The sequence below is a fragment of the Pholis gunnellus genome (assembly GCF_910591455.1).
Source record: "Pholis gunnellus genome assembly, chromosome: 9".
Taxonomy (NCBI): domain Eukaryota; kingdom Metazoa; phylum Chordata; class Actinopteri; order Perciformes; family Pholidae; genus Pholis; species Pholis gunnellus.
The window spans coordinates 23,906,524-23,934,031 of NC_136535.1; the positions used below are offsets into that span (position 1 = coordinate 23,906,524).

At 44.8% G+C, this 27,508-nt stretch overlaps 1 protein-coding gene across 1 annotated transcript in view; it reads left to right on the forward strand.

The window, feature by feature from the left end:
• Positions 1–27,508, forward strand: part of LOC306701636 (calsyntenin-2-like) — a 211,127-nt gene that overhangs the window by 119,276 nt on the left and 64,343 nt on the right. The window contains exons 3-5 of the mRNA XM_079166997.1: positions 10,758–10,953; positions 19,585–19,793; positions 25,723–25,872. Coding sequence (XP_079023123.1) covers positions 10,758–10,953; positions 19,585–19,793; positions 25,723–25,872 — 555 coding nt within the window. The remainder of the gene's footprint in view (positions 1–10,757; positions 10,954–19,584; positions 19,794–25,722; positions 25,873–27,508) is intronic.

Genomic DNA, 27,508 nt, shown 5'->3' on the forward strand with positions numbered 1-27,508 from the left:
TGATGCATCCCATAAATACTCTATTCCAGCCACCAACAATGAATGTGTCGCTTGTTAACATACCTGGTTGAATAAAGGATAGAAATACAATTTCAGAGTCGATATCCGGGGACATTTCTTTCTGCAGCAGCAAGGTGAAATGGATAAGAGAAGGAAACGGTGTGAAGGGCAAATGAAGGAACGGAGAGACGCGCGGCGCCGTGGACAAATGCCACAGATGACAGACACTTAATAAGAAGCCAAATTTGAGAAATGGCGGCGGGTGAATGACGGGAATAAATGAAGAGAGCGAATGAGAGGAATAAATGATGGGAGGGATAGAGCCGTCCTCCAGCCAATCACTGGGTGGTTTTTATTTCTTCATTCGGTGCAGGTTTTCAGGGGTGGAAGGCTGCGACGGCGACACACACACTGAGAATAGAGAGCGCAGGGACACACACTCTCTCACACACACACACACACACACACACACGCGCGCGTACAGGAGAGGAGACAGGTGTAGGAACAGCAAGAGGCCAAATCAGCCTCGCTGTCATCAATGCTTCTAACCTCCTCCCTCCCTCTCTCCACAACACACACACACACACAAACACACACATACACACATTCACACTCGGCTACAGACAAACAGGTGTCGACAGCAAGAAATCAAGTCTATGGGGCATTTTTGTGACGTGTATTGTTGCTCCCATAATCTTTCCTCCTCATTTGTTACAACACACACACACACACACACACACACACACACACACACACACACATAAATATTTTTGGCAGAGGCTGCCCTACCTTCACACTCCTAGGTCCCTGACCCAATTTGAGCAGCATCAGTGAGCGATGGTGGCCCACTGGTGCCAGAAGACCTGGGTGAAAAAAAACAAAATAGTTGTGTCATTTTTCTCGACTTGCCCCGATGCAAACTTCTCTCCAATGAGATTCTGCAGAACATTTAGCTTCTAAGCATTTTTAGGTTTTGTTTGGGGAAATATGTCAGTATTTTATGTCAGTTACTTCAATGCTTTTTAAAAATAAGAATGTACTAGATGAGCTTTATATTTTGTGCCATCTGGAACCGAAAATGGTTCTTTAAAGTGATGCCATGGAAGAACTGTTACTGGTTCCACAAAGAACCTTTCAAACCAAGGTTCTTTATTAAAGAGCCATTTTCTTAAAAAAAACGTTTCAGGAACTTCAAAGAGAACTTAAAAGATCCGGGAAAAATGGTTCTTCGACGCACCATTTCTAGTTCTTTAAAGAACCTTTTTAATTTCTTTGGGATAATTTATACCATCCCCCACAACTCAAACATGAATTAAGAACCCTTTAATATACCAAAGAACCACATGACGAACAAGTAGAACCATACGATATAAATAAAATGGTTCTTTAGTGGGTTCTTTTGGGAACCGCACAGCCTTTTAAAGAAAGAACCATTATTGAAGAAGTTCAATTTATAGCTGAAGCTTTCCAGGATGAAATACAGGGTAACTTTAAATGTAATGCACTGTCCTATCAAAGGGCCACACCACAGATTTGACAAATAAGGATCATTTTTCTTGTTATGAGAGGTACTACTCAACTTGAGAGAAGAGTTGTATAACGGCTCTGAGGAGAGACTCTAAAGTCAAAGACAAAATAACCCGGATAACGTCTTCCGGGTGATCTTGGATCTTAAAAGCCGCTACAGATTTGGGGTAGTGGGGTCTAAAGGATGCACGTATTTACCAAGCGTGAGTATGAGTGTGAGCATTCAGAGTATGTGTGACATTATTCTGAGTCAGGTGTGTTCTGATCCCTCCAAATCATCACATAGAAGAGTTTTCTGATCTGACACTCGAACTTAAGCAAATGCTGTTTTTTTGGGGAATTTGCTGAAACTACTGTGTTGTTTTTCTCTCACTGACCCTCTGATTGTAGCCACAGCCATGAGCGGGACTGAGACTACTCATCCAATGAACACACGCCCGAGTCTGTTTAATTCCTCCGTACCTGGCGAGAAGCCAAATGGGCTCAAAACGCTGATGTAATAAAACAGAACTTTGAAGGGGGGGGGGGGGGGGGGGGGGGGGGGGGGGGGGGGGGGGGGGGGCAGTGCACAGAAGGCAGAAATCATCTCTATGTGCTGTAGCTGCCATCCGAATATATAATCCATCACATCGGTCTCCCGCTTTCATCCAACCGCCACGATTGCAATGTTTCTCCGTTTGTAGTTCTCCCAGGAATAAGTACGGAATAATCTTCCGCGAGTCCTCTCCAGGGACGTCCCACAGACACAGGAACAATATTTTCTCTGCGGCTGTTCTCAGATGAACTGTACACGCCTGGCGTCACTGTATTCACTCCTCCCCCCCCCCCCCGCCTATCCTCGATTTTCTCCACCCGTCTTCCCGCCTGAAGGAAGTGTCACCTGAGGCCATCTCCTTTCACAGTCTTGTCAGCAGCCGCTCCGGAGGGAGCTCACCAGTCCCCGCACTCTCACTGCGCCATCAGCCTAATGCACTCATTACCGCACACTCCACCAGAAAGGATAGGTTCATAGACGCTGTGGCTGCATGAGCTTTTAAACAGGGTGATGTAACAGATAGCAATTTGCATATAAAATGCACCAGAGAGATGCTGCTGTGTGGAGGCAACAGCAACATTTTGATCTTGTTTCCCTCTCAAATCCCCTAATAGAGCGTAAACAAGATTAGAATACATTTTGTGCTTTAGTCAGTGGGGACACGATGCTTCTAAAATGACCCTGTGAACGTATTGTGAGGCATTTTCCTCTAAACTCGTTTTCTGTGGCATTTACAAAAAAAAGAATCCCATCAAAACTCTGTCTTTGACTCCGCTTTGAGCACATGACTCGGTTCTCGTTGGAATGAATGCACCGGACAAAGCCTCGGCGTTTGGCCTCCGTCCAGGATTTATTTTTTTTTTTTTTGTTGAATCATGAGCAGGCCAAACAAGGCTGAGGGGAGCCATATCCGTTTGTGTGGTTGGAGGGCGAGCTCAGTGGTGATGATGGCGAACAGCTGGGCCCCTGGCTGCCGGAGCCCGCCGGCATGCGATGAGGTGATCGATAGCTCAAAGGCAGGACTTCAGCCTGTGTTTGGGGCAGCGTGGCGCTACACCATGTGGAGTGGGGGGGTAATTGTTTCATCACTGATATCTGGAACTGTGACTTTTACATTTTCCAGCAGGGCTCTGTGGAGGGCTGTAAGTGATGATGACTTGTGGAAAGAATTCAAAAGAGTTTGAGAGCTTTCACCTCGGGGATCCTTTTCAAATAAAGGGACTCATTACGATGCCATTCTCTGGTTGAGATCTTATTCAGCTTATCATGCTTTTAACATGAACCTTTGAAACCATGTGATGGAGTCCTGTTTCATTTGAAAAAAAATATCCAGCTACCCTCACTGCCTTTACAATGGAAGATGACATCTTATCGGGAACATGAAAAAAAAACGTGATTCCCATACAGCAGTAACTGATAACAATAGTGACAGAAATACTGAAGCAGACGGTGTTCCAACGGCCGAATTTCAAGAACGCAGAATCTCGCCGAGGAACTGTTCCGATGTCGAGGACCCTTTGAATTCCTTCAAGGACTGAGTCCTTCAATCAGAGGACATTCAAGGATACATGTGTGTATCCGACTGCACACACAATCCTATGCGCACAATGTGTTCCCCTGTTTCCCGATTTGTCTCATTTCCTCAAGAATTCCAGGTAACACAGGTTGGTGAGCAATTGTTATACAAATGGTAATTGTGTGGGTGAGGTATTCCTTTAAGATGCTTCAGTAGGCCTAGATGGTTTCTATGCCACAGGAATCTGTTTAGTTCGAGATCGTCTTTAACAAGCTTCTCATAATCCGTGCTTGAGCTTTCTTTCACCGGATTATATAACGTAGTTACGTTCACAGAGTTACGGGCCTTCATTTTTTTATATTCCATTAATGAAAGGAACATGGACTCTGCTGTATTTCTTCAATGGAGAGAACGCGGCTCTAAATCAAACCTACTCTGTATATTCAATCATGTGGTTGCCGTTAGATTTGTTCTGCTTTGTTGACCTTAGATCTAATAAACCTCGTCCATGGTCAAAGAGAGTGTCAGCGAGGCGATGGGCTGTGTTTCATTGTGTAGCTCGGCTGTGCAGAGAACGTCCTCAGGGGCATTAATGGGGGTCATAAACTCTGATACGGATATTTGAACACATTGAACTCTAACTGGCCTTGCTCAGACAAGGACACATGCTCTCCCCTGGGGCCATTTCCATGAACAGAATTGGAAAATAGAAACTATTGATTTCTCACTGTGTTTAATGTGATTGCCTGGACTGTGTTTTTGTTAAAACCTCTCGGTCTCGTTCTTTGCCCGTCATTATTCGGAAGTCAAAGCGTGTCGATTTTTGGTAATAACTCAGACGCTAACCGAGTGAATTATCACCCTCGGACTGGAAGTATATAACTGTGCATAATCTAAATGTAATACAACTTCAACATGCCGAATAATGAATGGGGGAAATGTGTAATCCAGGCTTAGACTTACTGTCAATGGCCTAAATCCCGCCATTGTGCACAGTGGACTTTTCAGTGGTGACAGACGACAACAATGTGGCCTTATAGCATTAGAAATTACATAAAAATCTCTCACAGCGAGTTACAACGACTCTACAAAGAGGGCTTCAGAAGCTGGGACAAAAAAGAAAGAAAATTAACATAATTCACCCCAAAAACATAATTTTGTAATAATGACTTCATACAGTTTAAAGTGCAAGCCTTGTCCTCCATGTTCTGAAATTAACAACAGCCGTCACTGGCTGAAAAGCTTGAGGGAGTTGTTTTTGAGTCGACCATCAAGTAGCCAGCTGATTAAATTGAGGCGCTCGTGTTCACTGAAATGTTCTCGCTGGTGTTGCATTGGATGCCAGTTTCTCATTGACGGTTTGACGTTTGCACAGCAGCGTTTTTTTGGCTCTGCTCCGAGTCTCGGCTGTGGTAATTGACACGTCGCCCGCTGGGGTTTGTGATTAACTTTATTGACGTATACATAGGGGGGAGGTGGGTGTACGGCCTCGCACACAGTTTGGCATGAGCTAACGGGCCTTTCAAGCTGCTAAGACAAAATAGCATCGATGTTTCCAGGACCCGGGACGCTGCCGTCCAGCGAAAATGCCCGCAGAGGAGATTTAGAAGCACAGCTGCTGCCGGGGGAGCTTCTCTGCATCAGACACTCACTTTATGATCGCTGTCAAGTGTGGTTCTATACGACGGGCAGGGTCAGCTAGTCACCCTGCCCGTGACTTTATGTATACATCAATACATACAGAGAGATCAAGAGATACACTACCGTTCAAAAGTTTGGGGTCACTTAGAAATGTCCTTATTTCTCAAAGAAAAGCACTGTTTCTTTCAATGAAGATAACATTAAATTAATCAGAAATACACTCTATACATTGTTAATGTGGTTAATGACTATTCTAGGTGGAAACGTCTGTTTTTTAATGAAATATCTACATAGGTGTATAGAGGCCCATTTCCAGCAACTATCATTCCAGTGTTCTAATCGCCTTAGAAGACTAACTGATGATTAGAAAACCCTTGAAAACAGTTCTGCTGGTGAGAGAAGCTATAAAACTGGCCTTCCTTTGAGCTAGTTGAGTATCTGGAGCATCACATTTGTGGGTTCGATTATACTCTCAACATGGCCAGAAAAAGAGAACTTTCATGTGAAACTCGCCGTCTATTCTTGTTCTTAGAAATGAAGCTATTCCATGAGAGAAATTGCGAAGAAACTGAAAGTTGCCACGAAATTGTCTGGGTGACCCCAAACTTTTGAACGGTAGTGTAGATCAAGAGGAAAGAAACTGATTTTTGTATAGAAAATACTTATTTATTTTATTTATATTTATACATTATAAACATATTATGACTATTATTTTGTTTATGTATCCTAAGTACCCCATTAAGAACAAGCGTTTACAGTGTATGTCCATGTTCTGAGTTACATTATGTCACACTTGATCACAGTTTCTACATAGAAAACGTGATTGTTCATGCTGTTACTGCAAGGACAGAAACGTATTTAGCTTGTTGAACAAATTGTCAAACTGGCCATAGAAAGGAAACGGACAAAAACAAAAAGGAGCCCAGCCATGGGGCACCAAATCGGGGAAAAAGAAAACCCAGAGTGATTGTAAGGCATCCAGACCCTGACAGGGGCCCGTGAACTTGCAAGGAACTGTTTTCAGGCCCTCGTAAGCTGTTTCCAGGGGGGTCCCAAATTTAGAGGCCCGCAGAGCTATTGCCCGCCTATTGCTGCCTCGACGTGAGACCCTGATGGACAGCCTGAGTCCTCCACCCTTCACTCTGACGCCGCTCTCCTGCGCTCGCACAGAGGGTCGGTGTTCTCGCTGTTAGAAGACAGCAGAATGTCATTAACTCCGTGAGAGGAGGCCTTTAATGTAATTAAGAGTGAGGAGACGAGGGGTGGCAACCGCGAGGTCGAGTAAATCATCCCCCCCCCACACCTTCCCTCTTTAAGCTCCTGTTGAGAAAGCGTGCCTTTAATTAAAAATCCCCCATCCGACTCCCACTCATCCACACACACTGTACACAAACACCACTCCTATAGTTTCCAGTCATGTGGGCTTGATTAGTGTTAATCCTTATCTCCGGAATGGACGGCTTCTCAATTGTGTTATTTTTTTTTTCCTCGGCTGGCTAATTTCATGAAGAGCATAATTACAGCATTTTCAATTCCCGGCCCTCTGCAGAGCTATGAGGCTGACGGTCTATCTCTGCACAGCAGCTGAGAGAACGGTTGCTGTGTGTGTGTGTGTGTGTGTGTGTGTGTGTGTGTCAGTGTTTATACATGTCTCCCAGAGTGCTTGTGGATGTGCGCTCGTGTATTTTTGCGACTAAAATGAGAGGGAGAATTAGCGGGTTACGCGGGTGACTAATACAAGAGATAATTTCCTGCCAAATCCAAATTGGAAAAGCAGCTGAAATCATGACAACTGTGTACACCGCAGAGTAGACGGCCACTCTTGTGCAAACAGGGTGGATTTACTAATGACGGCGAGCCAAAATATTGCACTAACGTGGGTGCAAACGCGTCACGGTGCCAGCGAACCGATGCCTGGTCCAGAATGTGTTCAGCAACAGTGTGATATCCAGTAATCTGATTTACTTGCTGTCTCTGCTGTGTGTGTGTGTGTGTGTGTGTGTTCCAACAGTAGGAGGATGAAAGGCTTGTCAGCACTGATTAGAGCTGCCGAACTGGCACAGTTTGAGTAAACGCGTGCGTGTGTATTCATGCCTGTGCTTTGGTCACTCTCCAGTAGTGGAGATCGGCGCTGCCCTGAGGCGGTGTGGCCGTGTTCCCATCCTTTCCCAGCTCCTCCTTTCATCTCCCCTCATATCTTTCTCTTCCTCCTCTTGCTCTGAGCGGTGCGTCTGTTTCCCGCCCGATACCTCTGCTCAAGTAAAAAACAGCTGCCGCGCATTTCCGTGCACTTATGTACGAGACCGCCCCTCTTTTTTTTTCAGCAAAAAAGGAGCTCCTGTGTTTATTAGGATGCAGGCAGCTCATCGACGCTGCTCTGTCAGCTTTGATAGTAACTTGGGGCCCCCGAGGCGCGGTGCCCTCCCCCCCCCCTTCCCCCCCCTTCCCCTTGATACTCTGTCACCGTCCTCCAGCTCTGCAAAACACAGGCCACCATTGCCAGTAAAGCATCTCTGCCTTTACTGATAATGAGCTCTGTGTCCTCAAAGATAGTCTCGTGTGGACCGGTGCCAGATTCCCCTCGAGGTGTTGAGCGCCGGCGCGACTTCTGACACCAACAGGACGACAGCGCGAGTCCTGAGCACACATCCCCCACTGACTAATAGATAGACATTCATATTTACACTTGATTAAATGCAAATGGCGCCCATGGGGCAAGTTAGAAACCACGGCGGCAGCGAACAAGGTAGAGGAAAGAATGACAATGGAGGGGGTCTAAAAAGTCAAGTGGCACCAAAGTTTTACTGGGTAAGTGCGTACAGCACACGGCGATTAACAATGTTTCAGACTTAAAAAAATGATTTAGTATGCCAAATAGCCAAAGAGTGATGATAAACCAGCAAATAAACTAATAATGAAATAGCACTGTGGCATCCACATCCATTAGTTTGCATCCATTAGTTTTAAAGAAGAGTTCCTTCTGGCCATAAATCTACCTCCTAAACGCCTAATGTGACACGGAGACACATATTTAGCTAACAGTTTAGCGTCGCAATTAGCATTTGGGAGCTCTCAGCCTCTGCCAAGTGCCAGCCGCCCAACATCTGCTCCCCAGCTGCCGCCGGGCCCCCCATGCGCTCTGCAGGTGGCTGAACACTTATCAAAGCCTGAGGCGAAGTGATGGGCGGATGTATGAAAAGAAGAAAACAGTAGTGTGTGTGTGTGTGGGGGTGTTCATTTAAGTCTGAGAAAAGAGGGAGGTCCTCCTCCAGCAGGTCACCTTGACTCGTCCCCCCGGCGGCTCCCCCAGCAGCTACAATTAAATCGCGAGGAGCACGTCGGGCCACCCCGGCCTCAGCTGCGGGGCGTGCGCCATCAGCACATCCGCAGCATATTCGCCCTGATGGGGAGGCCCCCTGCGCTTTGCCCGTGCATATTGGATTTATTTCTCGCTCCACCGGTGATGGATTTTCCATTTGCCTGTTCTGGGCGGTGGTGCGCCGTTGAAGAGAGGCAAGCACGTCAAGACTGTTGCATCTCCTGTCACTCCCCCGTCGCACACCGTTTGTTCAATGCCATTTTTATGATTTCTCTCTCCCCGGCAAAGCCACGCTTCTCCATATTGTTGGGGGCCCATTTAACCCTGATAAGTCATTGTTAAGGCAACACAGAGAGGGGAGTCTTTACAGTATGCAGGCAGTGTCGAACCCCCCCCCCCCCCCCCCCCCCTCCCTATTCTCTTATTTCCCATTTCTTCCGCTCTTTCTTTATCATTCTGCCTGTAGCTCCTCCGGGGGCAAATTGTTTCTCCAGAGCCCCTGCCCCAACAGGAAGGGTGAGGTGAAGTGGACGGGGATTATGACAGAAACCGGATGAAAAGGGGAGAGAAAGGGGGAAGCTCGGTGGAAAATAAAGTTGCTCTTATCAGAACTTGCCAGGAGCAACGCGCACACAAAGCTGCTCGGGAATCCAATTTGGTCTTCGCTGTTAGTTTAAGTGATATCAGTGCAATTAGCTGTCACGGGTCAGAGTGTGAGCCGGTCGCGTTAAGTGATTTCCTGAAATCGTTCCTGAGCGTTTGGGGATGTCGAGTCCCCAAGAAAGAAAAAAAAAAAGGACAAAAGAAGAAAGAAACAACTTCCCTCACCAACTCCACAAATGGACCACTTCTTTAGACAGCCTGCTAATCAAATGTCAGCCGCCTCTTGGCTCCTTTGTTTTGCTCTTGTCGGCTGCTCATTCTGGATTTAAATGGGTTTTTTCTTCCTTTGTATCTCCCCACAAGGGGGACGTCATAGTTTTATTTCAGACTCATGTAACTTGCGCTGTATGTTGTCTTCTGGCCACGGAGACGTCTACATGTTCACGAGAGCGATTAGATAAGAGAGGGCGCATTGCCGGGAATATGATGTATCTTTAATAAACCTCCAGTTTCTGCTGCTGTTTTTTGTTTGTATCATAGTTGTTGTTGGTAGAAATTACCCAACAGGTGGGGAAACTCAGTGAAAGCCTACACGGGTTGTACACGTATATACATAGCCTATACGCCTTTGTTACGTTAACGTATTGTTTTCTGATAAAGTCAACGTTATTTTGTCTCTTGTTTTCTGTACAACATATATATATATATGTGTTGTGTGAACATAAAACATTCACGTTAAGTGAATTAGGATCGAGATACTTTTTACATCGTGGCAGTTATGCAACGCCAGCTGCCGTAAAAACCCCCAAAGAAGAAGATAAGATGCTTGAGGCTGCACATTAATGCCGGCCCAGCTCTCCTATAGCATTCATAAACTTCTGACTAGACTCTGTTCTGCAGCTTCCCTTGACTACGCACTATTCCAGAGTTGATAGATCTTTGCAACTTAAAGTTGCGAGTTTAACCTCCAGGACTGCCCGGGGACATCGGAGAGAGAGAAGTTACTGAAGTTCACGTTTGCATTTGGAATGCAGGAGTATAGCGAGCACGGACGTCTCGGATCAACGTCTGAACCGGTCTACGTGGAACCAGCCCCCCCTTCTAGAATAACAATAAGATACGGTCATTAAATGGAGCAAACAAAGTAGATTACAAGGAAATCACGACATTACATTGATTTAGCGTTGTTGGAAAAAAAGAGAAAGAAAAAATGTAATTTCTAAAAATCAAGAATACAAAAATATATATTATTTCACTGTTATGAATTTAAAAAGAAAACAAAAGCGTTAATTAAAGTGATTATTTGTTGTTTAATACAAAATGAATAGAACAAATATAACAAGAAACAAGAAATTGAATTTGCTGCACTGAAAAAAAAAACATCTTTCTTCCCATTTTTCTCCTATCCAACACCAAGTGGTCACTAGAAGCTCATTTATTGCCCTTTAAGAGAGTGACTGTGTGGGTACACAAAGATCACATGTATCAACATCATATGCCAACAAGAGTCCCTCTTTAAGACTGAACTGTATTCCACCTGACTGACCGCGATTAACACTGAGCTCACTCCTCTTCCTCCTCCTCCTCTTCCTCCCTCCCTTCTGCCTGGTCTCTAGGGGAAATCTGTGCGTTCAACATCCACGGGCTGGAGGCTCCGTTCGAGGCAGTGGTGCTGAACGGTACGTCTGGCGAGGGCCAGCTGAGGGCCCGCGGCCTGGTGGACTGCGAGCTGCAGAAGGAATACACCTTCATCATCCAGGCTCACGACTGCGGTTCAAGCTCCGGGGGCACGGAGGTCAAAAAGTCCCACAAGTGAGTAAGACAGCAACAAGGGGGGGGGGGGGCTGGAGTCTTACAGAACACACAAGTAGACATGCAGATACACGCCGTGGCCATTTCCAGGCAAAGAGTGTGATTTCTAGGTTTGACTTTATGCTTCAGAATGAATCTCAGCGTGGACGTGGCGTGCTTGTGCAAAGTCACTGAAAAGGAAAGAGCACCAAGGAAAAAGGAACAGGGAATCAAATGAACAAGAATTTTTCATTATTCATATAAAAACACTTTTTTTAAATGATGCAAAGCTACAAGTACTTATTGTTTAATTCATCGTTCATTTAGAAAATGGCTTAAGTTCAATCAAATTATCAGCTCCACTAGGAAACAGTGGTGGTTTCAGAACACACCAGTTTAAACTGTTACGTGACAAATAGGAATCACGACTACCGAGGATACAAAGAGTGGAAGTGGGTGTTTGGAGCAGAGCCCCAACAAGCTGCCAGCACAAACAACATGCGTCAGAGATGTTCTCATTCATGTTCTATAGATGGTCCAAAGAAACTCTGTCTGGAGGTCGTCCAATCTCCTAACACGAGGGCAAGCAGACGATCAGGTGGAGGTTCTTTCTATCAGGGACGGACTGCGGACTTTTTGACTCAGACCAGTCCACCAAAACCCCCCCAGCGGTACACCGCCACCCACACAACCCACGCTTTATGTAAATAAGATCACTGAACAATGTTTATAACAATAACTCTTGTATAATAGATGTAAAATATGGTTGCGTTTTGCTGGCTTTGCAAATGCCAAATGAAGCCGATGAAGCACAGGTCTCTGCTCTGTGTGGGTCCCGTCTTTACAAATGAAAACCTTTCTGACTTTTCACACCTTGTTGTTGGCGGTGACATCTTGTTGATGCTGCGCGTTAACTTGTCAATAATCAGGACCGCTCATGCATGACAATGGGTTCAACATTTGGAAAGTTTGCAGTCGCACATCAACCTTTTGTTTGACGTTCTGGCCCATCCAGGGCCGTGATTGGTCGGTTCATGAAACGTGACGTTGACGAGTGCATCGATTTTAGGAAAATGCAGAACATGTTTCAACTAACGGCACTCAATAGAGCTAAATAACCAGCAACCCAAGCTTTGCCTATATTATTCATGTTGCCTTCAGTTAAACCACTTCAGCTGCAAAACCTCGACTAACAGTAGAGCCGGTATGGCCTTTAATCATCTTTTTTTTTTGAACATCAATACTGCCTGCACCCCCACTTGTCTCTCCGTGAATGAAAAGCCTCTCACCGACTGATTGAGTCGCTTTGTCAAGGTTCTGCAACAACACAATGAAGTCAGATAAAAGTTAAAAAAAAAAGACTGCATTCAAGGCGTTGGAAATCCTGTTCTTTTCAAATGTAATACTGATTAATGATGGTCTAGACTTTAATAAACTGGACTGTGGGGACTCAGTGTAACTTTATTTAGAAAGAAAACTAAATGTAAATTCAAGTCTACATGTCCTTACATTCATTTATCTGGCTCTTTTATCCCGAGGGACTTACAATAAGTGCGTGTGAGTATAAACTTCAGCAAACACTGTATGCTGAACCGCTTCCAGTGCTACATTTAAAGGCAACAAGAAAGTTATTAGTTTTACGTCTCAGTATAAGCAGCCCAATGTGTGACAGCACATTATTCTAAAGATGCTTCTCAGATTTTTATTTTCCCTCAGAGGTGCTCGCCGTCCACTCAGCTGCAGCACGATCCCACATTGTTTCCGAGGCCCGTCCGTGTGCCAGCACACCCATCTCCGCCTCCACAAGCACCAGTAGACCACTTTAAAAGAGGTCAACTGGTAAAAACAATTTGTCACACTTGTTGGCCCTCCTGAAAGCAGCCCTTTCTCTCAAATTGCTCTTTTGGACAACTACCTGTGTCCGCTGCACGCCGCACATCTCCCCCTCTGTGTCTTCGCCTCAACCTCCTCACCTCAGCCAACAACGGAGCCAAGCACATAAATCTATCATCATGTCGAGCTTATAGATGCTCACACACACACACACACACATACACACACACTGTATACACTCTATATACTGAATTATAGCAGCAGGGCCTTTCTAGCCGCGGTTTTAAATCAGTAGAGCGTAACTTGTATCTACTATATGTTGTCTGCTGTGTGAGACTTTGTGTGCTTAAGGCATAAAGGGTGTGTGGGTGGATTTGTGCAACTATTTCCATTCTGTTGATCCTGTTTCATATCCCTCTTTAAGCACCCGGCCGTCTGTTATGTTTCTATTAACACACCACCTCTGCCCGCTGCGACGCAGACCCGGTTTTGGCGGCTGCAGTGAATTTGGGGGACACACTGTTGAATGGCCTGTCCTTTTCAGCTGACAACTCTCTAATGATGAGGCCGCCCTCTCGCTCTCCTTCTCCGGTTTGGAAGGAAGCGAACAGGGAAGAAGAAAAAGAATCTCCGCCCGAGGCTGTGCTCAAGTTACACATGACACGTCAACAGCGGGAGAGGGAAGGCAGTCGAGAGAATTAGCAGCTAAAGAGGACAGGGGAGAGGATCAGGAGTGACACGGGATGAGTTTAAACTTCACCCTCTCTGCTGCCCTACTTCTCACTCCTTTATATATATTTCTGTTCGTTTTTTTTGTTTCCTGTGCTGGCTCCAGCTCAGCTAGTCCCCGCTGTCTGACTCTGTCCTTCTATCTGTCAGTCCCTCTGTCTCTGTTACAGACTCCAGTGTTTGAATATTTCATCAGACTGCCTCAGCACTCACAAATGGATGCGCGCTCTCTGCCCCGGCTGTACAAATCTGTCTCTCTCAGTGTGACAGAAATACTTTTTTTTTTCTTTTTTGCACACAAATGAAATGTTGTTTCCTTTTCAAAAACCCCGCCGTGTCAAATGCTGAGCACATATGCGTCATGCGGCGTAGCCGGTGAGAGTGTCGCGTGTTCCTCCACTCGCGGTGGACTTTGCGAGAAGCTACAGCGGCATACCGCTTCGTAAACATCGATGTTAACGACCGCCTTTTTGTCAAGAGCGCGATGTAGCGGCGTACACGTTTTGCCAGCTCTGGGTCGCATCGCTTCACTCTGCCCTCTGAGATATTCTACTTGGCTGCCCCGCGGAAGCTTTAGTCACTTGTCAGCAAAGTGCAAAGCTCAAATGAATTCACCTAAAACTCCTTGGGACTCTTTCTGCTCCAGTCAGCTTTAAATGAAACACAAGTTAATCTGCAGTCCTGTAGCGCTGACCTCTGCCAGATGAACAATTTGTACTGAACTGTGAAGTGTGCTCAGCCTTGGTCGTTTAAAGCCCACGTGATAAATGTCCATTTTGAGTCCATCCCATTGATGTGATTCAGCCTAAACATTAATGAAAAGAGAATTTAATTGGTGTCAAATACCGCTCTGAGAAGAGTCATCGGGTGTGCAGAAAATGAATCCCGAACTGAACTAAAACTTTATCAACAAAGAAGAACTCTGACGGCTGTTTGGGAGATACGATCTGATGCGGCAGACATGTAGAATATTATACTTTGCCTGAAAAACAAACATACTGTCACACAGAGTTGAGCAAGATAATTGAACCTCCTCAATGCTCCTTAAAGGGAGGAAGAGGGGAAAATAGATGTAACCATGAGAGGTCTGCAGGCATCCCAATGCCGGTAAAACGAAAACATTGGTCAATACTGAAACATCTCAAAAACTATTGGATGGATTTCTATTCAATTTCGTAAGGAGATGCACAGTGGTGTCTGAGAGGCAGAGGGGGAAAAGTAAATAAAAAGGGCAAGAGGTGCATGAATGTTTGTTGGCCTGTAGGGCTGCATCACGTCTTCTCCGCTGGAAGGACGTCCAACAGCAGCGTTTCCCAAACTTTCTAAAAGAATGACAAACCGTTGGGACCCAATTCACAATAAGCCTTATCTATAAATCATGAAAAGTCGTCTTTACGCCTCTAAAAATTACTTTTCAGCCAAAACAAATCAGGTTAGGATGCACAGTCGTAGGGTCACGTCTTTACTGAACAGATCCTAATATTCAGCATTGTTTGAATGGATTTCTCAAAACTCACCAGCCACTTGAGCACTGAGCCTTTTGAAGGCCTTCGGGGTGGGTACAGTCGAAAAAAACAAGCGTGTAATCTCCCACTAATTAGCATCTGAAGACGAGAAGTTTCTCTGTACTGTTGGTGCCTCGCCTCCCCCCACACACCTTCGCTCTGTGTGAGTTTCTACTATTGTTGTTGGAGTAATTAGGCATGAGGGACGTCTCGCGGCCTCACAAAGCCTGTCATATCCACGATCCCCCCCCCCCAGGTCTCGCACCTAATCACGTGTATTTAACCTCAGCCCGGGGGGAGGGGGGGGTTAAGTGCCTGGAGTCAGTCGTGGAAGGGGGGGTAATGCATTACAGCAGTGCTGGGTAACCCCAAGGTTGTGTGTGTACAAATGTGTGTGTGTAGATGTAGATGTAATTGAGACACACTGATGTTTAATCGTGTCAGCGTAGCCGCACATTCACACACGTACTCGTTGCTTGGCTACGCGGTAGTTATTAAAGTCATCATTAGTGAATCTTAGAGGCCTGTGTGTCCCAACCTCGCTGCAGTTAGCAGAGGCTAATTATCTCACGGAACAGCGAGCTGAAGGACAGCCATGAACACACACAAACACGCGCACACGCACAGCCGCCCGAATGCTGAGTCAAATTCACGCTGATATACCTACATTTACATATAAATAAGACAAATACCGTAGCTGTGGGATAGATTTTTGCATCTCATAACCAGCCCCCACGCACAAACACGCACGCAAAGACACCCGCACGCATAGACAAACACCTAAAAAAAAGTCACTTTATGAGTGAAGAAGTGGGCCAAAAGCTGTGCCTTGTTAGCAAAAAGCTGTCAAGATAAATTTCTGCCGTGAGAGGACCGGGGTTCTCCACACAGATAGCGTGGCGTCCCGTCAAAGTGTCTGCGCATTATTCTACCAAGAATCTTAACTTCACGCTTGTCACACTTGATGCTAACATAAGTGAAACCTCATTCTGTCAAAAACAGTTAGTTGACGTGATTATTATTCCTGGCAAGAAAGAAAAGGGGGAAAAAAACCATCTAGTGTAGGAATGTGTTGTTTATCTTCAACTAACATAATGTATTAGGAGAGTATAGTCTCTGCGCTTCAATTATGAATATGCACCGCCAGGAACTGCACCATCTGTGCTTGTCTGCTTCAGTTACCAGACGAAAGAAAGCGACACAACCGTTCGCATCCCAGATTCAAAACACGATCGGATGCCGCCGCACGTCTTCGGCAGCTTAGACATTTGTCAGCAGAGTCAAGCAAAATGGACATGCCCAAATTCTCTTAAATGTAGAATCTTCATTTTCTGGCTGAGATGATCCCTTCCTCCATATTCCTCTTTTTTTGGGGGGGCATGATAGTCCAAGTTATCCATCGATGATTTGAATCAAACAGGATCTGGGCGTGAAGCTAAACATTGAACTGGATTAGAATGCATTATGCTCACCTTGTATTGAGATCACACGGGACCGAGGGGAGCTAGTCGATGTGGATGAGGGGCTTCCTTGCACATTGATGAGGTTACCGTCCCACTGGTATAGTTAGAGTTGTTTATTTCCATTCTAGTCTTACACAAGTGATGATTCAACCTCTTGGCTAATTCTTGACAAAGATTAATTGAGTCTTTTGCCTTTGTGTTGGGTGTGCATGTGTGTGTGTGTGTGTGTGTGTGTGCACGCAAAGGAGGTATTCGATAATGACTCTTCTTGAGTGTCTGTGTGTAGCTGAGTGTTGATAAATAATGAGTGTGGATGAATATGCAATAAGCTGGGAACAATACTAACCTGGCTTTGACGTGCAGCTGGTATCTGATTGTGTCTGCATATGATTTAGCTGCATTGGAATCACACCTGGCACCCGAAATACGTCTCCGCCGCTTCATTTTCTAATGAGATATTTATATCCTTGAAGATGACTGCAAACACCGTCTCATTCCTTTTTATTAGATGAAAGTAATGTTGTTTTATTTCCAGCAACAGTGTTTTTGACACAAATGGATTGGGAACTTCTGTTGTAGTGCGATAGGAAAGCGCTAATGTGGGTCGTGTGAGGCTTTAGTTAGAATCAGGTCTAAGAGATGCAGGTAGCCAGTGCAGTGCCATATCTGATGTCTTTTCTTGTATTAGTCAAAATCTAAACTAACTGTAATCTAGAAAGTTGCTGTAATCCAAGCGACTTCTGATGAAGCATGTATCAGCACCGTGACCTGGTGTTAGACCTCTATTTGACCACAGTGTGACCGCACAGTGCCGAGCTAAAACAGGGTGGGAGATTTGATTTCCAGGTTTTTTTTACCCACTTTGTTTAGTGATCATTCTCACACCCATGGGGTCACTTAACCCCCCCCCTCCCCCCTCCTTACTCTCTTTCTGTGTCACTCTGACTCATTGTGGACTTTGCTCATGACCTGAGGTCTGTCTCAGGGAGGAGCGGCTGGGAATGGGCTCAGTCTGGCAAGGTTCCAGTAACATGAAAACCTGCACACTTCCACACACACACACACACACACACACACACACACGCATGGAAAAATCCTCACCCTGGAGAGCCAGGCGTCTGTTTCAGCCAGATGTGAGCCATCAGCAGAGAAAACACACACTCACAAGCACACTCTGAATGAGAAGTTTTCACAATTATTGCATTTAGTTGTGTATCATGCACATAATCGCACACACACACACACACAGTGCGGTCCCTCCATACAAGCCCCAGAGGAGTGGAACATATGTTTGCTCCCTCACCGCTGGGGAGTGTGTCAAAGCAGGGGGGTAATGTTTATGAGAGAGCCACATTAATATGACAAAACAAGGCTGGCTGAGGGATTTACTGCACCAACTGGTGCTGCCATCATCTGTCAGTGCTTCTTATCGCCATCTTCACTGCTGTTAGCATCGCTGTTAACATCCCACAAATCCTTAAACCCCAGCGATAAATCATGTCTTGTAGGTGTTCATTTGGGTATTCTCCACCTGTATCTAGTGCGGTAGGGAGGTATTCAGATCATTTAAAGGCCCCGCAAATATATTTTCTTACGATGAATAACGGTCCCGTCAACACAGGTTGTTTTTTTTGGGTTTGGGTATTTAACGTGATGAATTTCTATAAAGGTGATTTTACAGAAATTGTGTTCTTGTCACTGGTTTGAAGTTATTTTTTACCTTTTTACTACTTTTTGTCAGGTATGAGGCTCCATAACATTGGATAATATAGAAATTATTTTTACTTTTAAACTGTCCAATCAAATGGAAATCATTTTATCTAAATCCCTCTTGTAACATTTCACCGCTCAAATATTTAGTTTCACTGTGAAACGTGTCCCGGTACAGACGCTCTAACCTCCGTTTCACTGGGACTTTAATTGAAAGTACCTACTTACTACCACCACGGCCTGTACCCCATGTTTGCCCGTCTCGCATTTTTACTCCAGTTGTTTATGTGTTTCTTATCTTCTATCAAACTATTTAAGTGCGGATCTGTTTGTGTGGAGAAGCTAAAAAACAATTAGTCGCCAATGTTTTGTGCACTTGTGACAGGGAGCGATAAGGCAGGTGTGGTAATCCTCTCCGCGTGGGCTCGGCCTCCCAGCATGTCTTTGCTGTCCATTCTCCACCTCTAGCCGACCACATGTTGCAGAGATATTTACAGTTTATTCTAATAGGATCATTTCACCCTCATTACCGTACCGGAGAGCTAATCCTATAAACCACATTCTCGTTTCGTCCCCTTTGTCTCTCAAATCACAGCACTACTTTGTATTTTCCGCCGTTCGTTGCTTAAAAGTGTATTAGTCTGTCCCATCGTCATCCATCACCGGTTGTCACGTCAATGAATCGAAGGATTGATTATGCAATCTGTTGCCTGCTGGCCGCCGGAGAGTATTGATGAAGGCTTGCTAAAGTGATGAATGGTGGGGTTTTATTCCCCACGTGTGACTTAACATGAATTACTGCTGATAGATCACTTATGGAATGATTAATTAGTGCAGTTTAGTGCACTTGGAGAATTGTGCGTATAGTACATGAAGAGATCCAGGGGATCACTTTGCCATAGCAACACAATCAAAGCAATTCCTTGGGTCAGGTCAGGTCCATGCAGTGTGTTACACAAAGCACATTGTGACTGTTGGTTACCTGGCTAATTGATCTCCAGGAGTGAACTCTGCGCTCCACCGTTCAAAACTTAACAATCATCTGAGATGCTGCAGAAAAGCTTTCTCCAGACCTGCAGAACGCATTATGCAACAGCTCAGTGCCGCTCCCTCTTGAAAAGTAAAGTAAGCATCATGTGAACAGTTGGTGAGGAGCGCCTTTATAAGTTACATCAATAACATTTTTATGGAAATGAATTATGAAGAAAAAAAAGAAAGAAAAACATCCTCAGATGTTCGGTTCGAAGCCAACAGTATAACGCAGTTGCTCATCCTGTCTAAATGACTCAAATCCTCCTTTTTTCCCTGTAAGCACCAAGGTAAAAGGATCAACCGTCTGCTCTATGCAGATGATGGACTTCTGTGCACTAATCTGCACATTCCTCTCCTCCGTTGCCCCCTATTGTCTGCAGGGCCGTGGTGCACATTCAGGTCAACGATGTGAACGAGTTCGCCCCGGTCTTTCGGGAGCCCGAGTACCGAGCCGCAGTGACGGAGGGTAAGATCTACGACAGCATCCTGCAGGTGGAGGCCACTGACCAGGACTGCTCCCCGCAGTACAGCCAGATCTGCAACTACCAGATCACCACCACCAGCACGCCCTTTGCTATAGATCGCAACGGTGAGTAGAATACAGGATGCCGGCTTTTATATTCACAGGGATGTGTTATGTTGGAGCCCGTTGCCAAAGCCTTAAGATATGTCAGTACTTGCCAGAAATAATCTTGTTCACGCACCTAAATTGTCACCAGGGTGTGATATTCAGTGACTCTAAAGATGTATTTTGAGGTGAAGTGTCACTTTTGTGGTCTACCCATGTTTCCTTCCACCAACCACATCCACAGCATTTCTACTTCACCTAGTTCAGTAATTTCCCTTCTGCCGAAGAACACCTTCACATAAAGTTATTTGAAAATGCAAAATTGTGTTTCTGTCAAAACACAGTGGCTCTAGTAATCTGCACTGAAATGCACTTTACAGCCACAAGAGATACACTCATACTACACACACACACACACACACACACACATGTATACCTGCATACACTCTGGTAGCAACACTTAATAAACTGACAGATGTCTCTCCCCAGGATAAAATGTGTTATTTGCTCTTTTTCAAGGACAAAGTCAAGCTTTGCCCAGAGAGCCATCGGTCACCACGAATCAGATCAAACAAGTCTGAGCACAAAAAACCCAAAACATAACTAACACACACAGACGGAAATAAATGCTAAGAAAAAAAAACTCTCAAATACCCTCAAAATTTACTTGACTTTCTTTGTCAAAGTTGCCACTTGTACTTTGTAACTTGGTTCATGAACATTACAATTAAAGGTAGTTATTGCTACTCACACACACACACATACAGCCACGATGGGTTTGTGAGAGATTGGGTATTCTCTCCCATAACATGTCCTCTACTGAAAAATGTGGTGCTTCCTAGTTTGATGGAGGACACACTAGAGTTGTGTCTTTTTTGTTTTAACACCGTTGTTGAGAAGCTCACACAAAGTCAAGCAGGATAAAATGTGTCCTTTGAGTGCAGACTTGAACGCTCTTGACTCTCACTACTATTAGTTTAAATACAACTGGCTTTAGTGATTAATCTAAACAATCTGTAAACACGCCATTTGTCTTTATTCAGGAGACATAATGTCGATGGAAGAACATTGCTGTTCAGTTTTTTTTTCTGCTGCCGACCGCCGAGCGTTGCCCGCTGCTGAGGTGTTGCAATACGGAGGTTGAGTGGCTGAGGTTTGGGCCAAACTGCACCGTGAGTGATGCAGAGGGGGGAGGCTGCAGCCAGAGTGCTCTTTCTTCTCTCTCCCCATTTGAAGGGGTCCCACTCAGCCATTGACCGCTGAGGAAAAGGCTTTGAGAGCTCTTGAACTCAAGAGCATGAGGGAGAGAGGAAGTGAATGGAGGGAGGAGAGGAGGAAGAGAAGCAAATAGAAAAACTGTATCGCCAAAGCCTGAATAACTTAAAACCTCTGTTTTATCTGCCCCAAAACAGTTAATAACACCAACGAGCCACAACGTTGCACTGGGTCACATGGTCCTTCAATGCCATGAAACTGAAAACTGGGGTTCATTTTCAGTCAATCTCACACACCCCGTCTTGGTGCTGTAAATACCATAGACTGTATATAAGAAGTGGACCTAGTAAATATGATGTCACCCATTGGTTTAAAGCCTCGAGTTCTGCATCTTGGTCGTCACCATCTTGGTTGTTTGCTACCAGAAGTGACACGAGAAGGTGGAGTCAAGTGCAACCAAATGCTGAACAAGACATTTGTAGGTGCCCAAAATGTTATAATTATCTTTCGTGAACTGAAAACACAAAAGGTACAAGTTTGAAGATGAAAACGTGGACTTTAGAATATTTACTGAGGTAATAAATCAAGTGAGAAGTAGAGTCGTCTTCTCATAGACTTCTATACAACGAACCTCGCTGGCCATTAGAAAGAACCTGAGGTTGCCGTCTGGCAGCTGGGTAGGTACTCACTACCACCAAATGTGTATTAATCCGCAACTGAGTCTACAAGAACCCTTCCATTTCCTCCTGTTTGATTCATGTTTGCTTAAAACGGCAATGACCATCTGTAGTGCCCAGACTAGGGAAGTCAGAAAGAGATGGACGAGCAAAGTTTGGATTTTTGGTGACAATAAGAATAATTCCAGACTTGTCCTTTAAACAAAGACAAGAAGGACAAAGCAGCGTTAATGCTCTGTGGTTATGGTGGATAGTAATTATAAAGGGGTGATGAATGGATCTCACGGTGACGGATGCTAGGTGTCTTGCTTGTGTGTATGTTTTGATAGAGCGGCACAAAGAGAGGGCGAGATGGAGGGTAAAGTAGCCATTTCCTCGCTGGCCACCCTTGCCAGCAGTCACAGCACGCACAGCCTGCTGACACGGATAAGTTGATGTGGTTAATTGAAGGAATACGACCATCCGTCGTGCAGAAAGGTGCGAGAGCGTGATTGTGCATCCACATACTTGCGGGAAAGAAAAGGAGGCAAGCAGCGCGACAGATGAGGCAGCAAACGGCGAGATCGGATGAGGCTGCGGAAAAAAAAGTGAGACAATGATGCGCATTGAAATGGAACGGGAAGGTTGGAAAGGGCAGAACGAGGAGGGAAGGAATTCTAAACGAGCTGAGAGTGGAGACCGAACAAAGCCGTCCTGGTATGAATTGCATCTAATCCTCCCACTCACACTCCCGTATTCAAATATATCATATTATCAACACTCAGCTCCCTCTGCACCTCTCCCCCCCCCACACAATACAGGAACCTCGAGACGAATCCTCTCTGTAATACGAGTCGCAATGACTCATTCCAGCTACGATTCAACTCGCAGCTTCCCGCAAGTGTTCTCAGTCAGGGTGCCCCCCCCCCCCCCCCCCGTCCCCGCCCAGGCCTGGCTGCGTGTTTAGCATTGACAATCGTCTGTAGCGGGAGACTCATTAAATATTAACGCAGACACAAGAGTTCCCTTCATGCACTCTGCTTAGCATCAGAAAGGACGCTGGTTTGGTAAATAGGCCGCGGTTTCCGACAAGGCGGGAGACTCTCAGTCACTGAGTGTGGTCTGGATGCTGATTGTACTGTAGAGACGAGCGGTTTATTTGTTTCTGCTTTGAGGTGCTGTGTGCGGCATTCCGACATCACAAAATCGTTGCCACATAATTTTTTTATGCCTCCGCGTCATTACGTTGTCGGGCTGTTTGTCTCAGGAACGCCTTGAGCTAAATGCGTTTAAAAATGTGTCCAAACGTCCACTCGCACTCCAGGTTGAACTGATCAAAGGTCACTCTGACCTCACATAACACATACGTATAACTCAGGAACTTATAGGCTAATTATGTCAAGTTCACACTAATGTCTATCGGGCAAATGAATTAAGTGATGACAGGACGAACAAGGATTTAAACTGAAACGTGACTGGTTGGCAGAGGAGCAGTCTCTACTCACTTCTTTCTAAACCCACACTCCAGATGTTTATTTTTCATTTTAAGACATCGAGGTTTCAGCCCAATGCCGCTTACTCAAGTGACATCACTTGTCACTTGAGTAACTTTTCCCCCAATCTAAGTCTATGGAACAAAGTATTTCTGGGCCCAATGGCATCACGTAACCAATGATGTAATCAGGGTAATTTTCTATGATATACGATAAACAAAAGATGAATATGTACTTCGGTTATGGGGGTAGTTTTAATATATGTATTTGTTACCTTCACAAAGGTAACACCAGGTAGATGAGGGGAGGGCCGGTACTCATACCTTCATTGCATCAGGAAGCGACGGGGGTTTAACGGAAACGTGGTCTTAATTTTTGAGAAACATTAGCGCTAATCAAACCACTTGTGCAAGATTAGAGGCTACCTGTCATCCCAACCATGATCTCATTTGTTATAGTGATTAAATTAAGGCATCACGGTTAATTTGACAATGATATATAATGATGCTTTAAAATTGAAATTGAATACCCATTACTCCTTTAAGCAAACACGAACACACACAAACAGTGTTTAGGTAGATAAGCAGCGATACATAAACATTCTGTATTATCTAATAAGTCAAAGATGCCATACAGAAACACAAGGCTATACAGAAGACCCTTGAGTGGGACTGCTCTTATTTTCCTCAAGGCAGTTTAAAGTTTTGACTTAACTTCTTTTAAACTTTTTACAGTTCTACAGACTAAACTCTGAAGTCTTGTGTCAGTAAACAGAGAAGTCATCAGACTGAAGTACTGCTCCGTTAGGAATACGTTTGAACGTTGAGAGCAGCAATGAATGTGAAATCACATGTTGCACGTTGCTTATTACTACGATGAAATAAAGCTCATTTCGCTGCAAAAAGCTCACACAGCCGTTTTATGACTCCATAAAGTCTCCAAATCTCTGGTGACCGAGGAAACCCTGGACTATTTTTCAGTCACAGATTTGTGTTTGTGGTGTTTATTACAGAATAAAAGGTTTCACAAAAACATGACACATTTTTATAGTAACTTCCAGAACCACTTCACCAATTCCACGGCTTTATGCCAGAATGAAGGAAAGAGATGTTCAACTCAACGCTAAATGAAATTCTTTAAAAAGACCGGCTAGAGGAATAAAAAAAGAATAAATGAAAGAAAAAAGGTTCAAATCGAAAGATAAAAGGCAAAATAAAAGTTAACTGCGGTGCAGTTTCAATCAAAAGGCATTCGCGAGCATAAACGTCTTTACCTTAATTCCTTTAAAATTAGTTACAGCCGGTGCAAACAAAGTGGCGGTGAAGAATATTCAAAGTTCACTGGCTTTTTTCAGTGGCTAATCAGAAAAGAGTTGCACAAATGATCATTGGTTTTATTGGATTGTTTGTATTTGTTGTGCTGATTAAACCCTCCAAAGCCGCCGATGGTGAGTTAACCGCTCAGTCCCTCACGTTTGTGCTCTCTGTAATCACATTAGTGTGTTTTAATGCAAATTGGCAATAACGTTCATCTCATTTTCCATAATTAGTATGAAATAGGATCAAGGGTATAAGTAATGAGAGGTTATCATATTCAAGTGCAGCCAAAAAGCGTCTGTTAGCACAGAAAACCCTCGAATGTTGACCTGTGTACAACGTGGCTACCGAGGAACAGTTAGTCGACGTTGAAACCTCGACCGAGCCAGAGTTTTAATGCTAAAATCAATTTCTCTTAGACAAAAATCTTTTGAGCTTTAACTTTAGGACTCACATGCTCCTTATTTTTGGGGAGTTTTATCCTAATTTGGTTGGTTAGGAGTTACTTTAAGCCTCAGGACTATAAATCCTAAAACTATTCATTACAATAAGTGCACCTGTGCTTTTCCAACTGTGACACGCCAACATGTCTTCTGTGAATCATCCCATCCCCCCTTAACGAGACGAATCATATTAACCTTAATTGCCTAAATTAATTTCAGGTGTTTTATGTTTTTTTTCGCTGGAACTAGAAGTACAGAAACCAAAACTGCACAGAATAATTCTGTGTTCCAGACAACGCAGATGTTTGAATCTCCCAGTTAAAATTTACAACATCTGACATCCGAGCTCTCCAGAGGCACGGCGCCAAACATTACTAAAAAAAACACGGCTGACAGTCACAACGTGATGTTTCTTTGGCGAGTACAGCTGACTCTGGCACTTTTAACGTTTTGCAGAATCATCACGTTTGTGCAGAGACGGTTAACTGTCACCAGCTAACTAATAACATGGCGACACGTTTAGCCAAATATACTATACATTGCCTTTCAGTTGATGGGTTACCATTAACGATGTGCGCTTCCATTGTTTAGTCGACAGACAATTTCGTCAGTTGGCATAATTGTAGGTCATGTTTTGCTTTGTTAAAATGTTAAAACTTCAAACATAGCAATTTGTGGGCCTCTCACTGGCTCAGCCGCAAAATGTTTTAATTATAAGACGCGGCGGGGGAACTGAATTTACTCTACAGCACATTATAATGAAGCAAAAAGGCAACTTGGGTTACATTTTTACCTTGAACCTCTTTCCCCCCCCCCCTCCCCCCAAGGCAACATCCGGAACACGGAGAAGCTGAGCTACGACCGCCAGCAGCAGTACGAGATCCAGGTGACGGCCTGGGACTGCGGCCAGAAGAGAGCCCTGCACAGCGTCCCGGTCCGCATCGACGTCAAGCCCGTCTGCAAGCCTGGCTGGCAAGGTGGGCCGAATGTGTGTGTGTGTGTGTGTGTGTGTGTGTGTGTGTGTGTGTGTGTGTGTGTGTGTGTTTGTAGTGATTTAAGGCGGTTCTGACTGAGCAGCGTTCAAACATCCAGAAACACAGATGCGATTATTTGCGCGCGACTACTTGAAGTTTGTACAATGCTTGGTAATGCCTGGCTGTATCGTACAGCGTGTGAACTAAGAGCAGTGTGTGTGTTCGCTTTCTGCTCACAGAAGACACAGATGCGATTATTTGCACGTTATTGGTCTGTATACCTCTTTTTTCTCTCATACTAGTTTCTCCTTTCTCTCTCTCTCTCTACCTAGCTTACTATATTTCTCTGCCTCTCTTAATCTTTTCCTTCCCTGACCCCCTCCCTCTCTCTCTCTCTCCTTTCCTCCCTGAGGAATTGGCCTGTCATGTTTAGCCGGTGTGATCAACAGCACTTTACTAAGAGCACAGTGACACAGCCAACACGGCTCTTAGCACATCAGAAAGCAGTCATGGCAGCCCTAACAAGGCCCGGAGTAGAGCTACGACGAGTGTCGGCGGTGAGCGCTACACGACGGCGGCACAAACGTCGCTCGGCGGCAACTGCAGACGCAATTTACACTTGTCAAGGGAGGCCACGCGGCTCATGTGATGAAACACGGAACACAGGCAGGGGTTCGGCTCCACATGTTGCCCGCGTTGCAATCTGTGTTGTTCTGTCATCAACAAGGTGATTCATGTGCCGGATTTCTTTTTGGCATCCAGCCATTTATCGTCCCACAGGGTGTGATGTTAGCGGGGCCGGCGGTGATAAACAGCGGTAAATGAGGAACCTGGCAGCAGCTCAGTGGCAGCCACTGAACCCTGCAAAAAAAACATAGTCGTCTGGCTCAAATTCAATTCCTCCAATCCGTGTTTTTTCTCAGAAACAAGCGGCAACACACACGCCCGTGGGTTTTAGATGAATTTACACGTTTCTGATCTGAGGCAGAAAATGTTCAAGCACAAGGTCGAGATGGAAAAAAGCAAAATCAATTCATTTTGCATTGAGACAATAAATGATTCAAGGGAGCGTCTTGAAACTCCTAACATTAGTACGGTCTAGCCTAAATAATTTCTCAAGAAGGGTACTTTTTGCAGTGCAGTAACAGCTCTACCAGACGAGAGACCAATTTTCAGATTCAGACGAATTAAGGTCACCAAATCAAACAAACGAAAAAGAAACAATGAAAGAAAAAAAGAAAAAGACGAGTTAAAGTTTCACCCTTTGTTCTCAATATCAAATGAGTACATGCAAGTAGTACAAAGTCGCTGTGGCAGCACTTGGCAGCATGCTGTGCAGTGTTTTTTTACGAGCGTAATGCCAAGGGGCAAAGTTACAAACAATGATGACGGCAAAGTGAAATCACAGACGTGTCGATGTACAATGAAAGCGTTCAGAAACTATCGACACGCAAAGAGAGTCGGCGACGCGTTTGCACACAGTCACAGACGCACAGCTGTGCACTTCAATTCTATATTTGCTCACATCAAAAAGAACCATCAAACTTTTGATATGCATTGATCTTCATCTCCACGCAGTCACTGCAGGAGTGTGTGGCAGCTCAGTGTCGGCGCACAACACACAAGCATTCTCTCACAC